At 38.2% G+C, this 19,386-nt stretch overlaps 1 protein-coding gene across 1 annotated transcript; it reads left to right on the top strand.

Moving 5' to 3' along the window:
- The first annotated feature begins 7,294 nt into the window (after positions 1 to 7,294).
- On the top strand, positions 7,295 to 19,386 carry LOC146378350 (ferric reductase 1). Its single transcript, XM_084944563.1, has 15 exons — positions 7,295 to 7,478; positions 10,160 to 10,296; positions 10,751 to 10,848; positions 10,934 to 11,069; positions 12,012 to 12,215; positions 12,504 to 12,605; positions 12,713 to 12,857; positions 13,191 to 13,298; positions 13,959 to 14,074; positions 14,241 to 14,327; positions 16,202 to 16,293; positions 17,118 to 17,176; positions 17,300 to 17,437; positions 19,068 to 19,099; positions 19,187 to 19,386. The coding sequence occupies exons 1-15, from the start codon at positions 7,295 to 7,297 to the stop codon at positions 19,274 to 19,276; spliced, it is 1,728 nt and encodes a 575-aa protein (XP_084800689.1). The 3' UTR covers positions 19,277 to 19,386.

Here is a 19,386-nt window from a genome sequence, read left to right as displayed (position 1 = left end):
GGAGCAGATATACGATGCCCTGCACCGTAAATGGCAAATGGACTCGTTCTTATATAGCGCTGTTCTACTCTACTCGAGCAATCAAAGCACTTTCACACCTGTTCACACGAGCACTTTTCTCTATGTTTTTTCTATCCAAGTAGGAAAAGCACATGAGGAGGTTAAAAGGTTTTTTTTTCTAACCTAATGTTGCCCAGTGCTACTTAAAAGGGGGTGTTTGATTATTGGAGTTTTCTCTGTATTACTGCAGGGTCTTTACCTAACAATATAAAGAGTCTTGAGGTGACTGCAGTTGTAATTTGGCACTATATATATAAAAAATTGAACTGAACTGAATTAAGTGATTTCTATCCAACACTCTAACACACGGGGACTCTAGTAGCGAGAGCTCAAATGACCAACCTTCTGATCTACAGCCACCCCCTATATAACAATTTGATCACTGTATAGCTATGGAGATAAACCTTTTCTAAAAAAAAAGACTCTTGTTTGGAAAAGAAACCTGAGAGAGTTGTTAGAGGAGGAGGTTGAGAAAGGAAAAGGTTGTGAAACATACAACAAAAGAAGAAAATAACACACACGCACAAATGCACAAACGCACAGATAGTCAGTTTGATAAAACATGAACACACATGCGATGAGGATCAGCTTACACTCATTAACACGCCCTTTTCTCAAATTACTGTGAAACTACAAAACCTAACAGACACAGCTATTATTCAGCACATTAGTAAAAGCTGAGTTCATCCACTGCGCACAGATTTGCCACAACTACCTGTCAAGTTTCCAGGGACAACAGGTTAACTTTACAGTAGATACTGGCGCTAACCAGCTCAGTGGCTTGACTCCATAACCAAACTTAAGTAGATACATAAAATCTGTAGGAGAAGGAGGCTTTCTACTGAGTTAACATATCGAAGAAATTATACTTTAAATCCTGTTTCTCAAGGTTTGCTGTTAAGGTAAAGCTCACCAGCTGAGAGAGTGTGCCCGGGAAGGTTAAGTCGAGCCTGTACCATAACAAAGGCACAGCATTTATCGGGGGGCACAACATTCGGTGAAGGGTATGTTTTTTTTACATTTGGGTGTTAAACTGAGATAAATGTATGGCATCAAGAGTCTGGAAGACAACAGTGGGGTGACAAGATCAAAGACTAAGAGATAAACAGGCAACTGCCTTCTGTTTACAGGTATTGTAATCAGAAATAGCAGAATGTTAAAGGCAAAAGATTCAGAGTTTCAATATTCTTTATCAGCAACACAGACTGAACACACACTGAATATGGACACATCTTGATTAGAATGTGAATGAGCATAATATCACAGATGGATAAATATGAGCCAGATCTGCATCTGTATGCATGTAAGTGGAGATTCCAACAGTGCTCCCAGGGCAGCTGTGGCTACAATGTAGCTGCCATCACCAGTGTGTGAATGTGTGTGTGAATGTGTGGATGACTGAATGTAGTGTAAAGCGCTTTGGGGTCCTTAGGGACTAAGTAAAGCGCTATACATTTACAGGCCATTTACACGAATGATGACTCACTAAAAGAACTGCATTTGGGCGATTGGACGTATTTATCGACCATCGACAATAAGCTGAGCCTTTCATTGATCATTTTTGCAAGAGCGATATATTTATTAATTTATTTATTTGCCCATTAGTAAGTTTGCTAATATTGTTAATTGAAGCTAAGAGAAGCAGTCAACGGAAAAAATAATAGTGCTGTTTTAACCGCACCCTCTTCCAGCTGCGAGCAAATCTACCCTCTTCAGAGTGCACCCAAATGCAGTAATTTCATTTACTCATAACAGAGAGAAAGAAAGGCAGTAGCCTCTGTTCAGAAAACAAAACAAACCAAAAAAACCCATTTTATTTAAATTTCTCTTAAAAATTCTCTGACATAATGTTAAGTCTTTTCTGCGATTTGGCGCATCTCAAATAAATAAATAAATGAATAATCCAAAAAGTAGCTATATTAATACCGAAACAAACAAGAAAAGAAAGTAAGATATTCCCTCCACACAAAGCGTAAATGACATGGTCCTGGGTCTTTTGTCTTTTCTATTATTGTGATGTATTCTGGTTGTGGTTTTCTAGCCTTTTGGTTCTGTTCTTTGTCAGTTTAGTGCTTAGTCATTCCTGCCTGTGTGTTCCCTCTGTGTAAAGTCCGTGTTTCTTAGTCTTTGTCTTTGCATGTGTGAGTTCCTGTTTTATTTTGAAGGTCAGTGTCTCAGGTTATTGTATTCTGTTTTACTTCCCTCAGTCTCGTCAGCTCTGATTTCCCCACAGCTGTGTCTCTCTCCTGCCTCCCATTACCTGACTGGCCTGTGTGTATTTAAGCCCTGTGTTTTCTGGGGTGCGTTGCTGGTTCATCTGTGTGGTTCCCCTGCATCTGTCTCCCTGCAGCGCCGGTTGTGTCTCAAGGTTTCAGTTTTGTTTTATTCTTAGTTTTCCCAGTTTAGGTTTTGTCAGTTCTGTTCTTGCTACCCTCGCCTTCTGTTGTATGTCATCCTCCTCAATAAAGCTCACTCACCTCAGCATTGCCTACATCTTGGGTCCTTTAATAATTCCCACATGGCTTGCTTCACAAACTGTGACAGTAAATCAGTCTGTGCATGATTGCATTGCAACGCCCGTCAAAAAGTCACCTGTGCGAATATATCGCCTGTCGTCATTTATTAAGCTGATGAATGACGGTTGGAAAAGTTTTACATATCGCTGAACATTAAAGTGTTTGAGGTAGCTTAACTTGTCAGTTTTTGTTCCTCATGTGGGGTCAGCTTGGCTGCAATACACTGATGCTTTAATGATCTGTTGTCCTTCTAAGCAGGCCTCTGAGACCTACACAAGTGCTGTTGAAATGTCTTTCTGAGAACATCCACAAGGTAAGCCTCTCCCTATGTGGGACACATGATCATGTCAGAAGGTAAGTTCCTCTCCAGAGAGGATCGCAGTGAGTCAATCCACTCCAAAATCACAAAGAAATTTCATTAGCATATGGTCATGTTGCTGCCAATAGATCATATTTTACAAGAGGCTACACTGTCAGCAGTAATATAGGGGAGGGGAATGACTGCATAAACAATGGGCTAATGACGCAGACAAAGTTTTCGCTGACTTAAAACTGACAACACCAACTGCACCCAGTTTAGAATGACCAAATCCTGACTAAGGAACTGCGTGTGAATCTACAGATAGGACAATGACCCTTTCTCTAGTTTGTTGTTCTATAAAAAAAAAAACAACAACAACAAAAAAAAACAAGGCGTGTGTGTGACGTTTGTCGATATGTATACATTTATTTTTAACAATAGTGTAGCAGATGAGCTTTACAAAAGCACAACCAATGGCTTCCTTAATCAAATAACAATCTCTCATGAATGTACAACTCAATTTAAATAAACTTGTGAATCTATCTTTACAGTTTGGCACAATTAAAATGCCAACATCCAGCTTACAATTTTGTTAAATCTCTATTCTTTGCACTCTTTTTTTTTTTTTTTTTTTTTTTTTTTTTTTCAAATACCCTCCAGTGGAAATGCAGCCTAGGCAGCAGCTTGTATTGTATAGTACACCTGGAGCTCCTGTCTTCATACTGGGAGATTTTAACCACTGTAAAATTGAAGTAACCCTCCCAGGATCTTTTTGTGTAAAGTGTGGCACTCAAGAAAATAGGATTCTATACAAATGCTATGGACATATTAAAAAAAGCAGAAACAGCACAATCAAAGCCCCTTTTGTCAAATTGAGACCATAATAAGAACAGTAAAGCTCAGACTACGACAGTGATTGTCTGGCCATAGTATAGTACAGTAATCCTTAAGGCGCAGGCCCCTACACCACCATGTCTTTTCATGATGTGAGAACTGATGAGGCCAAAGGAACAATCACAGATTATATTGATGTGATTGCTTTGCTGAAGGACATTATACTGTATCCTAACAATGAGCCATACGTTATAGAAGGCATTAAGAAGAGCATTAATCATAAAAAGACCAATGACATATAAAGATATCTAAATAATTTAATCACAATGGACTCTAAAGCTGCTAAATCCATAAAAGCCACCAGCAAGATGATGACTAATATGAGGTGCATTGTAAACCGAGTAAAACAAATGAACTGAATGAGGTTTTTTTTTTTTTTTTTTTTCCTCCTCCTCAGGTTAGATACACAGGGCCTTAAAGTGTTGCAGACGATTACAACCACTGATCAGTGTTTAAGCCTTGATGCTGATTTACTTAAAATTCAGCCACTCAGTGATATTTGTGATAATATCTTCAGGCCCTCTAAACTTCTCTTGGAAAGAAGTTTACAGTAGAGCTCATTGTCCTATCTGCAGATTCACACGCAGTTCCTTAGAAAACAATCCACCGTATTTTAAATTCCAAGAGATCATGTCCTGATTATGATTATAGACCAGAGGCTATAACTATAACTGCTATGATTCCTGCTGTCATTAAATGTTTTGAATTTTATATAGTCTCTGTAAGGAAATCAGATCTAAATTTTATTAGATCCTCTGCAGCTTCCTTATAGGCAGGGGAGGTGCCCGGATGACACATTTGGCAGTATCGCTCACCTGATTCTTAAGCACCTGGAAAATCCCAAGGCCTATGCCCATATTTTGTTTATTGACTTTAGTTCTTTTAACATGTTGGAGCCTCCTCTGTTTTTACAGAAACTGAGTCAGATGTCTTTTCCTATCTTTGCTCTCAAACTATAAATCCATCAGCACTAGCGTACCTCAGGACTGTTACCTCACCACTCCTGTTTGTATTATAAAATAGATTGTACTAGCTGTAACCCCAGTAATCTGATTTTCAAATTTCTCAATGAAACTGCCATACTTAGCCTGCTATACGAAAACTCGGATCGCTCGCTGTACTTGACTGAGGTAAAGAGTTTTGTCTTTTATTGTGATGATCACCATCTAGTCATCGATACAAGAAAAACTAAGGAGATGCTGCCTGACCCTGAAGCGGTGACAGCTGACACCCCAGTGATTATTCATAATGAAGAAATCGTTTAGGTTAAATCCTATAGGTGTTTTGGTATTCACCTCCATTACCCCTGTAGCTGGAATGACCACACTGATAATCTATGTTCTCGCTTACAGCAAAAGCTTTGTTTTACAATTTAAAGGGAGGGGTGCTACTAAGTACTGACCATGTTGTGCAGCCTAACCTTTGCTCAATGCCTTGTTTACTTTTTCCTATTTTTGAAACTGTAAAAAGTGAAATAGAAAGTGGCTTGCCTTAAATAATTTAGCTCATGTTTTTACCTGTTTGGGTAATCAAAGTAGCAAAGATTGTATCCTGTGTGAAACCTCTGCATGGCACAGTTTAAAATAATCAAAAAATATCATAAATATCAGAAGTAGTGTTGAATGTTTAGTGAAAAAATACACCCTAAAGAAAAATCCCCAGATGATGACCTCACAGGAGTGAGAAACCCCCCCCTGAAAGAGGATGTTGAAAAAGGAAAATGAACTATACAGTTTTATTCTTCAGAGAAAAGAGACTTATCTTTGCTGATTAGTGAGTTTTACTGCAAATCGGTCCTGAAAATCTAAACCTGAAAGAATACTGCCAAGTCACGATGCAGTCATCAGTTACTGGCCCTCCCAGTTTCATCCCCAGTATTCCAACAACAGTGTTATTTATGGTCTGTTTTCACTGACTGCAGCAATGAGTTGTCTGGAAAATAATTTAACTGCAATGCATTTTCTTGTATTGCTGCTGCTGTGCACTGCTCCACTGACCTGGGGCTGCTGCTCAGGTCTGGTTATAGACAGCTGTGAAGAATTGAAATCCCACTACTCTGGGTTGAGCCCACAAACGGGACCATCTCCCTCCACTGTCACTACAGAGCAATGGCGCTACAGACTTGGAGAGGATGTTAAAGGTAAGTAGATAGGAGTAAAAGGGCGCCAGATCGAAGTTTTAGTACCTTCAGTGACTGAGGTATTAAATCTGCTGTGCAGATTAACCCATAACACTGCTGAGAGAGGTCATTTTTTTGTGCTAGGGACTCTCCACCATTTGTCCATTTGGCTACATTTTTCAAGCCCTTAAAACTTGTCCTGTGTCTCAGATCAACACTGAAAGAGTTAGAAGTAATAAGGCCAGAACTGTGTCGCAGTTTTGAAACAGACCGATCTCTACAGTGATACCTAGTCGCCACTTTTGCTACAGTTGCATCTAACTATAATCATATGAACACATTTATGCAACCATTCTACCCAAAAATGCGTGGGCCAGTCTGACCGAAACTTTGGATGGACAGTATTAGATCACTGTATGTGTGGCAAATGTTTTTGTTAAATTTATTTAAAAAAACAAATCACAAACCTTTTGGATTGTTGTATATATTACAAAGGTTCTCCATTTCCTTTTGTGTCATGTTAAACGATTACCGAAATTTGAATCCACCAGGCCTGGACTCTGACATAAAATCAGCCACTGGTCCAGGTGCGGTCAAAACAGCACAGACGGTCCAGTTAAATTTGTGCAATTCCTCAAGGCAATGTAAAGTTGAGGAACACAAGAAGAATAAGAACATAGAATAAAGTTTAAATAAATTTTACTTGAATCATTCACTCTCTTTAATCCTTATTACATCCCTCCAGATATTTGCTTCCCACGTTAATTACGCCTTTTCTCTTCCTCGCCGTCTGCTGTTTTACCTGCTGCACTGCAGAAGCTCCGCCACGCTCATCTTTTGCTTCACCTGTTTCTAGTTTCTTTATCTTTGTTCTTTCTTGCCTTTTTCGCTTTTATTTGTCAATCTTTATCAACTTGCATGAGCGCAATGGGAAGGTAGAGAAAGACCGAATGCGTTAAGAGATCTGATTGGGCAATCCAGTGTCAGTAATAAGAATGTACGAATGAGCGGCTGTCAGTAATTGTAGGGCAGGTGTTCAGGATCCCTTCGAGTCGGTGTTGTGCCGTTGCCTGTATACTGTCGGCCAAAATGATTGAGCCGTCACTACATAGGTAAGGAATAAAAAATTTAAAACGCATTCGCTCTGGCTCCTCCCCTGCTTAGAAGCAACAGGTAAGCCACCTTGGGGAAACTCCATGGTGACGTGGGTGTTTTGACCCACACTTTGAAGCAGAATTCCTGAAACATCTGCGCTTAAGCTCGACACACTGTCGAAACAGAAGTATCCCTATTCAACAGCTATTGCTTCTCCCAGATTCACCTGCAGTGCTCCACCCTATACATCAGTAGTACGTGGTACTCGTTGTTTTTCACTTACTGCACTAACGAGTTGCCTGGAAAATAATGGATCTTGTATTGCTGCTATTGTGCAGTGCTCCACTCATCCGAGGACACAGCTCAGGTCTGGTTATAGACAGTTGTGAAGAATTGAAATCCCATCAATCAGGGCTGAGCCCACAAACGGCACCATCGCCCTTCATAGTCACCACAGAGCAAAGGCGCTACAGAGTTGGAGAGGATGTCAAAGGTAAGAAGAGAGGAGTAAGAGGGTGCCAACTATACGGACTGGTGTTCTGGTACCTTCAGTATCGAACAAATAAATCCGATGTATAGATTAATGCATAGTGCTGTCGCGGGAGTTAACTGGTCGTGTGCTAAAGTCGGGAGTTCCTCCCAGCTGACAGTATTTCAGATTTGCTATTGTCGGTCAAACGGATAAAACGCTACGTCCTGATGATTTCACGATCGATCAGCTGTCCTCTCATTGCCATTGATATGTTTGTAATTTCAGCCATGCAACTAAATCAACAAAGAGCATTAAACCCCAAAGCAGCAGGATCTCAGCCTGTACATAGAGAAAAATCATAATACAAATGATGTATTATTATCTAAGAATGCCGTGTTTTTAAGGGCTAACCCCAAAATAGGGAAACACTTATAAAACAGAGATGCATCTTAAATTGCCTGAAAATATATATGTCAGACTCGGACATATCTGCTTGTAATACAGTAAAACTTTGTTTTCATCAAACACCGGTGCCGGTGTTGTGCCAAAAAGTGATTTCCAATGTTTCTGTGTAATATCTTTACGTATGTTGGTAAATAGACTTCGGTGAACAGGGTTTACAAAGGGCGTGTGTGTGTGTGTGTGTGTGTGTGTGTGTGTGTGTGTATGAGAATTAAAAAATTATGTTTTTCAAGTATCTTTAACTGTGTTATAACCAATCCGGTCCTTTATCCCCACTTAAAATATTTTTACTGAACTATTGTAATATTTGCTGCCATTTCTGCTGTTGTCTTGGCCAACTTACTCTTACAAAAGACATTTTTAATGTTAATGAGATTTTTTTTTTTCTTTTTTTTTAACTGCATAAATAAAGGTTATATAAAAGTCACTGGCACAAACTGATTGCGGCTTCTACCTTGTTACACGAATGTTGTTTGTGGCTCAAGATGACTTTATGTCATCCATGAGGGATGCATTTGACATATGTTTCACATATTATAGCCCAACAAGTTACTTATAGCGGTTTAAATACGAGCAATCAGTTTTTGGCAGACAATCACTTTTTGGCACAACACCCGGCTGGGGCAAGGAGGGGCAACACTCCCTTAAACAAACATCCTGCCCCCTTAAATCAAACTTTTAGAAGTTGAGAAAGAAAATAATAGATTACCCAAAAACTGAAAATGGGCATGATTTGCTACAGTAGCTGGAAAATCCGCTGGAAAAGGCACACATGAGATGATAGGTTTCACCTCTGGTTGGCTCTTTCCCTCCGTGCTGTTTGCGTGCAGGCTCGCACAGCCTAGGCAGATAACCCCCACTCACCCTCCCGCCAGCTGAACAGCCAGTCACTGTTTGCAATGAGCTGGTGTCAGGTTTCTCAGCAGGGCTGAGCAAAACGAAGCAACACATCTCTGTCGTCAAAATCATAGCGACTCTTAAGATAATTAACAGCTAAACATACATCTATCTTTCTACACTCAATGGGAGACTAGTCCATTGTTCTTCTCACAGTTTCAGTCCGGTAGAGAAGAGTTTCTTTCTGTGAGCCTGTCTGCTGCATAGAGCAGACTGGAGGATCTGTGTCTGTCAGACACCACATGTAACAAAAATGAACAAGCAGAGTTTCCTCGTTTCATATACTGATGTAATCACAGCGATTTTAGTAAAGCTTGTTCATTTTTGTTACATAAAAGAGGAATTTAGTGATTTTGGCCCATGAGAAGTCCATAAGAAATAACTTGGATATGAATCTATAAGAGTTTTTGGAAAGGGAAGCAGGAGACTGTTGTTACAGAGTGGATTGAGGAGAAAGGAGAGTGGAGCTGTTCAGTTCCTTGCAAAACAAACAAGCTTAAAACGAGACCAAAAAATTAAAATGTTCTGTTCTAAATCTGTTGTTCTACAAATTAGTTTGAGAATTGTAGGAAAAGACATGGTGAATTGTTGTTTTTTTTTTTTTTTTTTTTTTATTACTATGCCAACCCTTTTTAGTTTTGTAAATATTGGCTATATTGAGAGGTCTTATTTTATTCTTGCTTTATTTTGCAAATTTATTTGAGAATCAGGTCATTCAATTAAGATACATTCTATGTTGTTGGCTGTAAAGAGTTGGACGGATACTTAATTTTATTCTTTGTTTTAATTTTTATTCTATTTTTTGGTTTTATTTCTTAAGATTTGGTGAACTACCTTTTTTTTTTTTTTTTTTTTTTTTTATAAAAAAAAAAAAATTGGCCTACCCAATTAGTTTTGTTAATATTGGCAATTGTTATATTTAATAAAGGCCATCCAATTAAGGGAAATGTCATGTTTTTAGTTGCTATAATCTGATGAGGAAGATTTTATTTCAATTTTGGTTGTTTTATTCCTCAGTTTTTCCCCTTAGGGATTGCCACCTTAACGTGGTCAGGGGGTTTGCATGCCTCGGTGACCCTAAGAGCTAGACTAGCAGAAGCTTAGCGTTCAGGTGGGACACCAAAATTGGTCAGGTCTTAGGGAAGAAGTGCAATCCAATTACATGACAAAAATTGTTATCCAGACCCAGATCCAATCCACCACACCCCACCACTTTCCTGCCTCCGTTGCCACCATTTGCCCCCTTTACATTTCTGTCTGGCCCCTCATGTATGCCTGTTTAGAAGCGGCCCAGTTGAGAACTGTCCAACTGACTGAATAAAATGTTTTTCTGTGATTCCAAGTTGAGCTACAGGGTCCAGCCTCCGCACCATTCACAGGTTTCCTGTTGGAGGCTATAGAAGTGGGAAGTGAGACTCCTGTGGGTTCCTTTGCCATACCAGCAGGGGCTGCTAAAGTCCTCACCTGCAGCCAAAGACCTGTGAGTTTCCTTTCATGTTAATGTGAGCATCATGCATGATCATATGTTATACCTTAAGTCTACTGAAGGGCATATCAATCAATGAAGTAAAATGAAAACATTTGATGTAGTCAATACATTACTGAAAAAGACAGTCAGTTTTTTTTCTGATGTAAATACTAAAGAAAACAATGTGAACATGTGCAATAGAGCGAATCTTAGACCTACCTATTCTAAATACAAAGTTAATACATAGTTTTAGTGACAAGCTGCAAGGTGCATAATTAAAATTATATTGCAATATGTCATATTGTGTTTCACAGCACATCATTTGATTTGCTTTCCTTTGGTAACTTTCACTATGTATAACAGTGACTGTAACAGTATAAACATGTCAAATAACGAAAACAGATGATATACAGTACATTCAAACAACATAATGATGTCATAGTCTCTCTCGTGTGTGTGTGTCCAGAACTCGGCTGTGTCCCACACATCAGGCTTTAATAGCAGCTACATTCAGGTGACATGGAGCTCAGAACCATCAGGAGACATCAAAGCTGTTCAGTTCTGGTAAAGTTTATTCATTCTAGCAAAGCGCTTTGATAATGATTAAGTGTTTATACCCCAGTTCACACTGGTTTTGGTGTCGCTGCAGTGCATCCTTTGTGCAGAATTCTACAACATTTTGGGTTAATGTGACGAGCCCTGTCCTGACCTTCACTAATGGCAGAGCTGCCACATCTGCAGGTGCCATCACTGGGAGTGGCAGTACAGACCCTGCACCACTTGTTGTAAGTAACAATGTCTGTTTTGAACACAATATGAAATTCACTGCCAAACAAGCTGGTTGAATCATCGGCCAGTTTAACTGATTTGAAAGTATCCGTTGGTTTTGAGGCTGATGGTAGTCTACCATCTTTTATATTCTGTGACACATCTTATACTGGGGCTGACTGTGGATCAGGAGATAGGTGTGCACTGCTCTATCTAGCACAGACACACTAAATGGAAAGCAATAAATATTCTGGCCTGGATGGACAAATATGAAAGATGAAAAAGTCAGTCTAGCAAAACTGCTGTTTATGTAGTTTATGTGTAAACCTGAGTTTTTAGAAATCTGCATCAAGTTTGTCATACACTCTTAAATTTCTAGAGTTTTTCTTGAGAGCCCAGAGTTAGCATGGCCCATTGAGCTAGGGTGCTTTCATACAATAGGTGTTTTGTCAAAATCGGAATTTTCTTTTTTGTTTAAGATTTGACTGTCTTTATTAACTCTTAATATCTATCACGTTAGTGTTTGGTTTTTTCTCAACTGTGAGAGAGATTTTTCAAGTGAAGTCTCACACATGCATTTTGGTCTTGCACAAAATTTCCCATTTGGGAAAATAGGCAAAAACCTCAGAGGTTGATGTTAGGGCCAACATGGTGGTTAACGGTTAGTACTGTCATTGACCCAGGAGCTCTGCGTGTTCTAACTGTGGCTCTGTGGATGATATACTTGTTAGATTAGTTGGTGATTGTAAACAGTATGGATGTACTTATGTACTCAAGCCATTTATACCTAGTTTCTAAATAGCTTGTTAGCAGAACTATAGAACAGTAATGTGCAGTACTGAGCTCGGCTTAATGTTAATATACATGCAAACTGAGAAAAGAAAATGCTAAATGGTATATTCAAGTACAACATGACGATGTCATGGTTTCTTTCTCTCTCTTCCTCTGTGTATGTCCAGAAATCAGCTGCATCCATCTCTAGCGCTAACTGTGGCGTCACCAAAGTGTGCTTCAGTCAGCCTTCAAACTGTGACCCAGCAGTCAACGCTAGCTGTTATTTCATGTCAGCCATGATGTTAGCCGGTGGTACAGCTGTCCAGTATGAGATGACTGGTCCTTATGAAGGCTACATCGCTTTTGGATTCTCTGATGATCAGAAGATGGTAGTGTAATGAAAATGTTCTTGATTCTATGACTGTTACATTTTTTAAGAGATAACAATAATAAGGCTCTTGGCATACTTGTACATGAGCAGCACCTGTGGGTGAACAGCTGCTGTTTCAACTTCAGTTTGTTTTTGAAAGTTCACAATTTTTAGAAAACATCTGGTTGCCTTGTTTTCCCAAACAATATCAACAAGTTTGGATTTTTTCCCCCAAAAGAATTAATCATTAAATAATAGTTAAAAACTTTCATATGTGTTATAAGCATGCTAATTTGTCTTTCCTCAGGGAAACGATGATATTTATGTTTGTGGAATGAACAGTAATGGACAAGTTGGTGTGCAACATATGTATTCAACAGGACTAACAACTCCACAAGTTGTTCCTCTGGTACTAAAGTTTTTCTGATATCAGTGATTTATATAAGGCTAGAACGTTTAGATATAATGCTTTGTTTCTGCTCTTAAAAATTGTGAAATTTCTTATGTGTCCTACAGGGGAACGTTTATAATATAACAACGTCATTGCAGAACAATGTCATCAGTTGTTCCTTCACTACTACGGAGATAATTTCTATACAGGGGACTTCAGGTTTCAGCCAATCCTACTACTTCATGTTTGTCCACGGACCCAGCAGCAATGGTAACTACATGTGCCAGACTGTTTCTTACACCACAGCAGTGTAGTTTATCTAACTTAACCTATCATATCAGTAAATTGAAGATAGCATGCAATGAAGAAGACTATGGACTTCATAATATACTTAGAGAAAATAGCACATATGTCACAAGACATGCATGCAGGTGATTGGATGAAAAATATACCTACTAGATAAGGAGTGTCCAAACTCTTCATGTCAAGGAATTGCACATTACATGTGCAATCTACACACACACACACACACACACACACACACACACACATCTATACATATACAAACAGTTGTGTATAAGCTTTGTGATATCTTTCCTACAGGACAAATCCAATTCCATAAGCGCGACTTCGTCAGCACTACTAAGATGGCCATTTCTACTCCTGTGGTTGTCCGTAAAAGGGGATTTCCTGATATCATCAAAGCTCATGGTAAGATCCTGCACAGAGAGGTCTCTGTGTGAAAGAGTCACTATGTAAAGTCCATGGTCACTTACTTTGGCCAACCAGTTGACAGTTAGTACATTGTGTTAACCGGTGAATAGTCAGGATCCTCAGAGGATAAATGCTACGGGGAACATGGGAAGACACTGAATTTTTTCTTCCATTAAGATTAAACTATTTTATCTATAATACCAAGTAGACTTACATTTCTGTTGTATTTCACAGAGTTTAATGACTAGATTAGATTAGATGAAACTTTATTAATTCCTTGGGTTGGTTCCTCCGGGAAATTCAGTTTAATCCCTCGACATGACAAAATAGACCAAAAACGTGGATTGGGTTTTACAAGTTAGATGCATTTTTTTTGGCAGTAACTCTTGCCTCTTTCATGAGACAGTGACTTATCAAAACAATCATTTGTAACATATTGTACGAATGTACACCATCAAAATCGATTGTTTGTATACAGTTTGAAAGCTATAAAAATATTTATGTTGTACTCCTAATGGCTTGCCTCGGTTGGTTTAATTCTTTTTATAGTAAACTGATATATAGACTAAAGACATGTTGGGACCAGGGAAAGAAATTCATCTTAACTCATAAAACAAAGAGAAGTGGAGAGAACTCCAATTCTAAACTGTGTTTCAGGGTCACTGATGCTGATTGCCTGGATGACCACGGGAACACTGGGAATGATGGTTGCCCGATATCTGAAAAAAATGGCCAAGGGAACAACAATGTGCAACAAAGATCTCTGGTTTGTGGTGAGTCATCATAGAAAAAAAAACATACTAAGAAAATATTAAGTATTATATGTCAGATATTAGACTTTTAAGACAGTTGGTCCAAGCTTAATCTTATTTGGGAACTGTTGATTTTGTATATGTTTGGCTGGCTTAATATCATGTTGCATTCTTTATGTTCCTCCAGGTCCATGTTGGAGTAATGCTTCTGACGGTAGCAGCCACAATCATTGCTTTCATCCTCATTTTCGCTCATACTCGGGACTGGTCTGGGGTTGGTACACTAACTCTGCTAGTATCAGAATTATTACAGTTTTATATTTTTTAATTACAGATCAATCAAACAACAAAACTGGCTTTACCTTTGTAACACACTATTATTTGCCAGTAAATAACGATTTTTATGATATGAACTTGGTCCTAGTGTTGAAGTTCACAAAGGTTTTGGTTGTAATTACTGAATACAAATTATTGTTTATTTGATACATGAATCCAAATATCCTTCAGATTATATTGTACCACATTTGAGTCTCCTTTAATACCAGCTTTAAAATGTTCTGCAATTAGAAAATCTACGGGCAAGATACTGAGCCTTGAGGTGTGTGTGTGTGTGTGTGTGTGTGTGTGTGTTACAAAAGCACTTAGGCATAGATGAAAGTGCTAAATTAAGTGTGTTTGTACATGGATAACCAACGGTAGTACTAGGAAATGCTCAACCCAAGGATATATAAGACTGGCTATTAGGATTGATAAAGTTCAAAATAGCACTATTTTTGTGTACCCTCATGTAGGATCTATTCAATTCATTTCAACTGTATTTATATAGCGCCAAATCACAACAGTCACCTCAAGGCGCTTTATATTGTACAGTAGATCCTACAATAATAGATACAGAGAAAAACCAAACAAACATATCTCAGAATCTTCGTTCCACACTTGCTTGTGGAGTCTATCGGAAGCACTTTCCTTAGCAATGCTGTTGGATACCTCGATACTTAGTTAGCTTACAAAGTTTGGTTATGGAGTTAAAATTTCCAAGGGCCTTATTGTTGATCTTTATTTCAGGCATGCTTGCTGTTGACTATAGAACAGTAACCAGGATCGAGGAAGTCATGAAAAAGTGATCTAGTGACTTTTGTCTTTGCCTTTAGGCACTGAGCATTAATTTTACCCCCATCTGTCTTGTGTGTGATCTGGATGGCTATATTTAAGTCTTTGAAAGCAGAGAGAAGCAACATCTAAAATGGAAGCTGAAGAGTGTTGGAGCATCCTTGCTTGACTTGAGTGATGGGGAAACTCATTATCATCTCAGCCAATGACCAGTCTTGTGTTTATCTGATTACTTTTTCCATCTTGGGAGGGATTCCTGTTCAGAAGATAGCGTCATACCCAAGATTGTGGGCATGACGCTAATGTTGAACACCTTAACAAAGAGGATTTACAGATGCATATTTTGTTTCTTACATTTCTTTTGGATCTATCTTGCGGCGAGCATTATGTCAACTGTGCCTCTGCTCTGGGGGAAACTGCACTGGCTTTCTGGTAGTGTCCCTTCTGAAGATAGGTATTCAACCTTTTTAAAATCACCTTATAGAGGATCTTGCCTGCTTGATAGTTGACACAACAGGACTTTTCACCTTTGCCTTTGTGCAACTGCACTATTCTGGCATCTTTCAGATCTTGGGGTAAATAGCCATCCTCACACCACATAAAAGGAAGTGAGTAGGAAGGTGCTTTATAAGTACCGATCCATTTACCGTTTAAGACCCACAGACTAGTGTCCTTTGAGTTATCATGCAGTTTGTCACTGTGTTTTTAATTTCATTAAAAAATTTGCTTATCACTAAAAACTCCTTTGCAACAAGAGATAATTACACCTTGCAGTAATTTAAGCAATGTAAATTAAACATTAAACAATACTATACAACACAGATCAAAAGCACAGCCAACATACTGGAAGATAATATTAAGTAACTTCTTAATAGTAATGGTAATTATTAAAAACAGCATCTCTATAAAATCAAAGCATCATTTTAATTATTTATTTGTCTTGACATTCTTTAAACACTCTCTGTAGTTACATGTTTCCACTGTCAGACTGATATTTACATCATCATGATTTCCAGTGTTAATGCTTTTGGTTTCCAGGGAGCACATCCAGTGTTGGGTTGCCTGGTTATGATCCTCTCCTTCTTCCAGCCTATAGTGGCTATGCTGCGCTGCGGACCACAGCATCACCTGTATGTATCCATCTGTGTGTGTTTCTAATTTAACTCGTTTCAGTGTAGTTGATAACCTCTGATAGCTCTGTTCATATTTCTTCCATAAATATCATTACAATTTCAAATGTTTTCCATCTTTTCTCACTGGCACTTTACTGTTCAGTGTGTCGAATGTTTAGTTATTTCACTGAATGGCTGTAGCTTTGGAGGCCATGCTCCATGTTTAGCCCCAGTTAAGTGACTGTGAAGAAGGAGCCACCATCATGGATTGAACACTGAACAGTTCAGCCAATCTCCCAGTGTCACCAATATAACCATCCGCCCAAAATACTAAATAAGCATACATATCCATGAATGAAGTCATTTCTCCAAAGGGAAACAAAACTTTTTTCTCAATGGAAACACTCAGGCCATCTCATATCTACAAGACCTCGCAGTACCTTATTATCCTAACAGAACACTTTGCTGTCAGACTGGCTGTTTTTCCTAGAGTTTCAAAAGTAGTATAGGAGGTTGCTGCTTTCAGCCCCCTCTACCATGAAACCAGCTCTCAGTTTGGAAACAGCAACCCTCTCTACTTTTAATTTTAGGACTAAAATTTTCCGTTTTGTTATAGCTTTTAGTTGGGGCTTAATCAGGTGACCCAGAACCATCCGCTGGTTATGATGCAATAAGCTTAGGATGCTGGGTGATGCACTGAATCTTTCTTCTTCTCAGATCTCTTTTCACTGTGTGTTTGTCCACCACTGCTGCTTCTGTCAAGCAAATGATATGTGCTGTCCTTTCTTTCTTACACTGACTTCAGCAGTTTGTTTTCATATTTATTCTCTTTTGTTTGACAGGCGGTATCTATTCAACACATCACATTTTTTGAATGCAGTGATAATAAAATCTTTAGCCGGTAAGCCTTTGTTTTACTTCATGCTGTTCTGCACTCTTTAATAAATTCGAATTTATTTTCCAAAGCAGACACACCGTCACCCGTGCTGTTGGTCTTAAATGTCTGTTCCTTTGTGTTACACAGTGGGAGCCATATTTACAGGCCTGAACTTGATTGACAGCAGTGATGGATGGTTAATGAAAGTGATGGGTGGCTTTCTTGCCTGGGAAGCTCTCTTTTACATCATGTTGGAGGTTCATAATGGGAAATCTAAGGAGAAAGGTAAATCTTTGTTTTTCCTCATTATAAGTAATCATCACTTAGAAAAGTGCATGTAAAGGTTAACCCTTTAAGACCTACCATAGAACCAAGTCCGCCAGAGCTTATATTATATTTTTACATGCCGTGGAGCCATTTTTTGGAGCATTTCAAGTTGCTATACATCAATACAACCATTATAGCCCAAATGTTAATAATATGTCTGCATTAAGTGCATAGTAATTACATAAATTGCAAAAAAGTGCAATAAACTACAAAAAAATTTAAAATCGTTTTTGATTTTTTAACATATATTTCTAGTTAGAGAAATTTAAGAGGCTTATCCCTCAAAACTGTAAATACAAAAAAGTTGCACAAACTAGTTTCTCACCAAAGGAAATGTATTTTAAGTGTCTTCATAGTTTTATTTTTGAGATACACCAATTTTCATATACTGCAGGAAAAATGAAAAAATATATTATAGTGTATGTATAGTGTATGTATATATGCATCAAAATAAAATATTTCCAGCAGTGCAATATGAGTCCTCAGCATCCCAGAAATGACACAGAGTCATAAAGTCAAACATAACTTTTAAAAACACAAGTATAGGCTCATAAGGCCACGATGGTAAAAAACTACATTTCTGCAAAATGACGTCACTTCCGGTTCCGGGCAGGTCATGCCGGACATGTGATAGTTCACGTTGATGGACGTAGAAAGTGTTACAAACAGCTGTTTCTGGAATATTATGTTTTTGTTGCTGCAAGTGCTTTTTATGCAGTTTTTGCAAAGCTATATGTGGAAGGAAACTGTGACCTAGGACAAGCTGATGGCATAAGATGTAAGTACAACTCCTCCGGTTTCATATGCAAAAAAAATTATTGCGCTAGCTTACATAGTTGCAGTGCTACCGGGATTTAAAAATAGTTACGCAAAATGGAGCGTGTCCGCTCCGACCGGCTTTAAAGGGTTAAAGGTTTTTCTCTTCTCCTCATCTCATCATTCTAGTACAAAAAATCTTTTTTCTCTTTTTTTTTTTCAGAACTTTTCCTGAAAAGTTTTCTGACAAAGTCTAATCAACCTTACTGTTCTATAGTGTAACCACTCTGAAAACATGCTCCTCTGAGGGGCATTCATTCATTCTATGAGTTTTCCAGATTTGGCTCCTCTCTTAAGTTTTTTCCATTTTAGTTTTCAGTCCAATATTGGCCTCCCTCCCTTACAGTAATGTCTCTTTTTCAGTCATATAAAACTACACTTAAAAAGCTTCATTATTTCATGACATGAAAAGGGAACAGGCCTTTACTTGGCCATTGAACTGTTTGTTAGTCTAGTATAGGCCAAAAGAAACTGGGAGTGTGTATATGGCTAAATGGTTAATGTAATTGTTAATGCATTATTATTATTATTAAAAGAAATGTAATCACATATTTTATGATTTTAAACTGTTTAAATCATATGTAAATGAATATGTAAACAAATTTAAAATTAAATGAAAGCTGAAATCAAATAACTTAATCTACAGGTATAAATCAAATAATTAAAAACAAGCCAGAACTAATCTGAAGTAAACTGAAAAATAAGATTCAGATGAGGAAACACTCAGGGGGTTGGTTGTGCCCTTAACTGTTGTTTCTGCTCGGGATTTCAGACAGTGCTACTGTAGAACTGGAATCAGAATCGGTAAGTTGAAAGAAATATAAAAGCAAATAACAATTAATCACCATAACACTGCAATGATCTTTTAATCTAATTACATTGTTTTGTTAGGTAAAAATTGATGGTCTGCTGATCGGTCTGTTCTTTCTGGGAAACATTTGCTTTTTGGTGGCACTTTTGGTTGGAATTGGGGTGAAATAAGAGCCCCAAAAGAATTGTCTGAAGAATTTTTTTTTTTTTTTCTTTTGGTATTTTATCCAAATACACCTGATGGGATATTGTGCACTGAAAGTTTGGACCCATTGAGATTG

Source organism: Perissodus microlepis, chromosome 11 (assembly GCF_051167445.1).
Source record: "Perissodus microlepis isolate ML-2025 ecotype Zambia chromosome 11, ASM5116744v1, whole genome shotgun sequence".
NCBI lineage: Eukaryota > Metazoa > Chordata > Actinopteri > Cichliformes > Cichlidae > Perissodus > Perissodus microlepis.
Note: the sequence above shows the minus strand (reverse complement) of the source record. Positions and strands in the feature narration are given on the sequence as shown.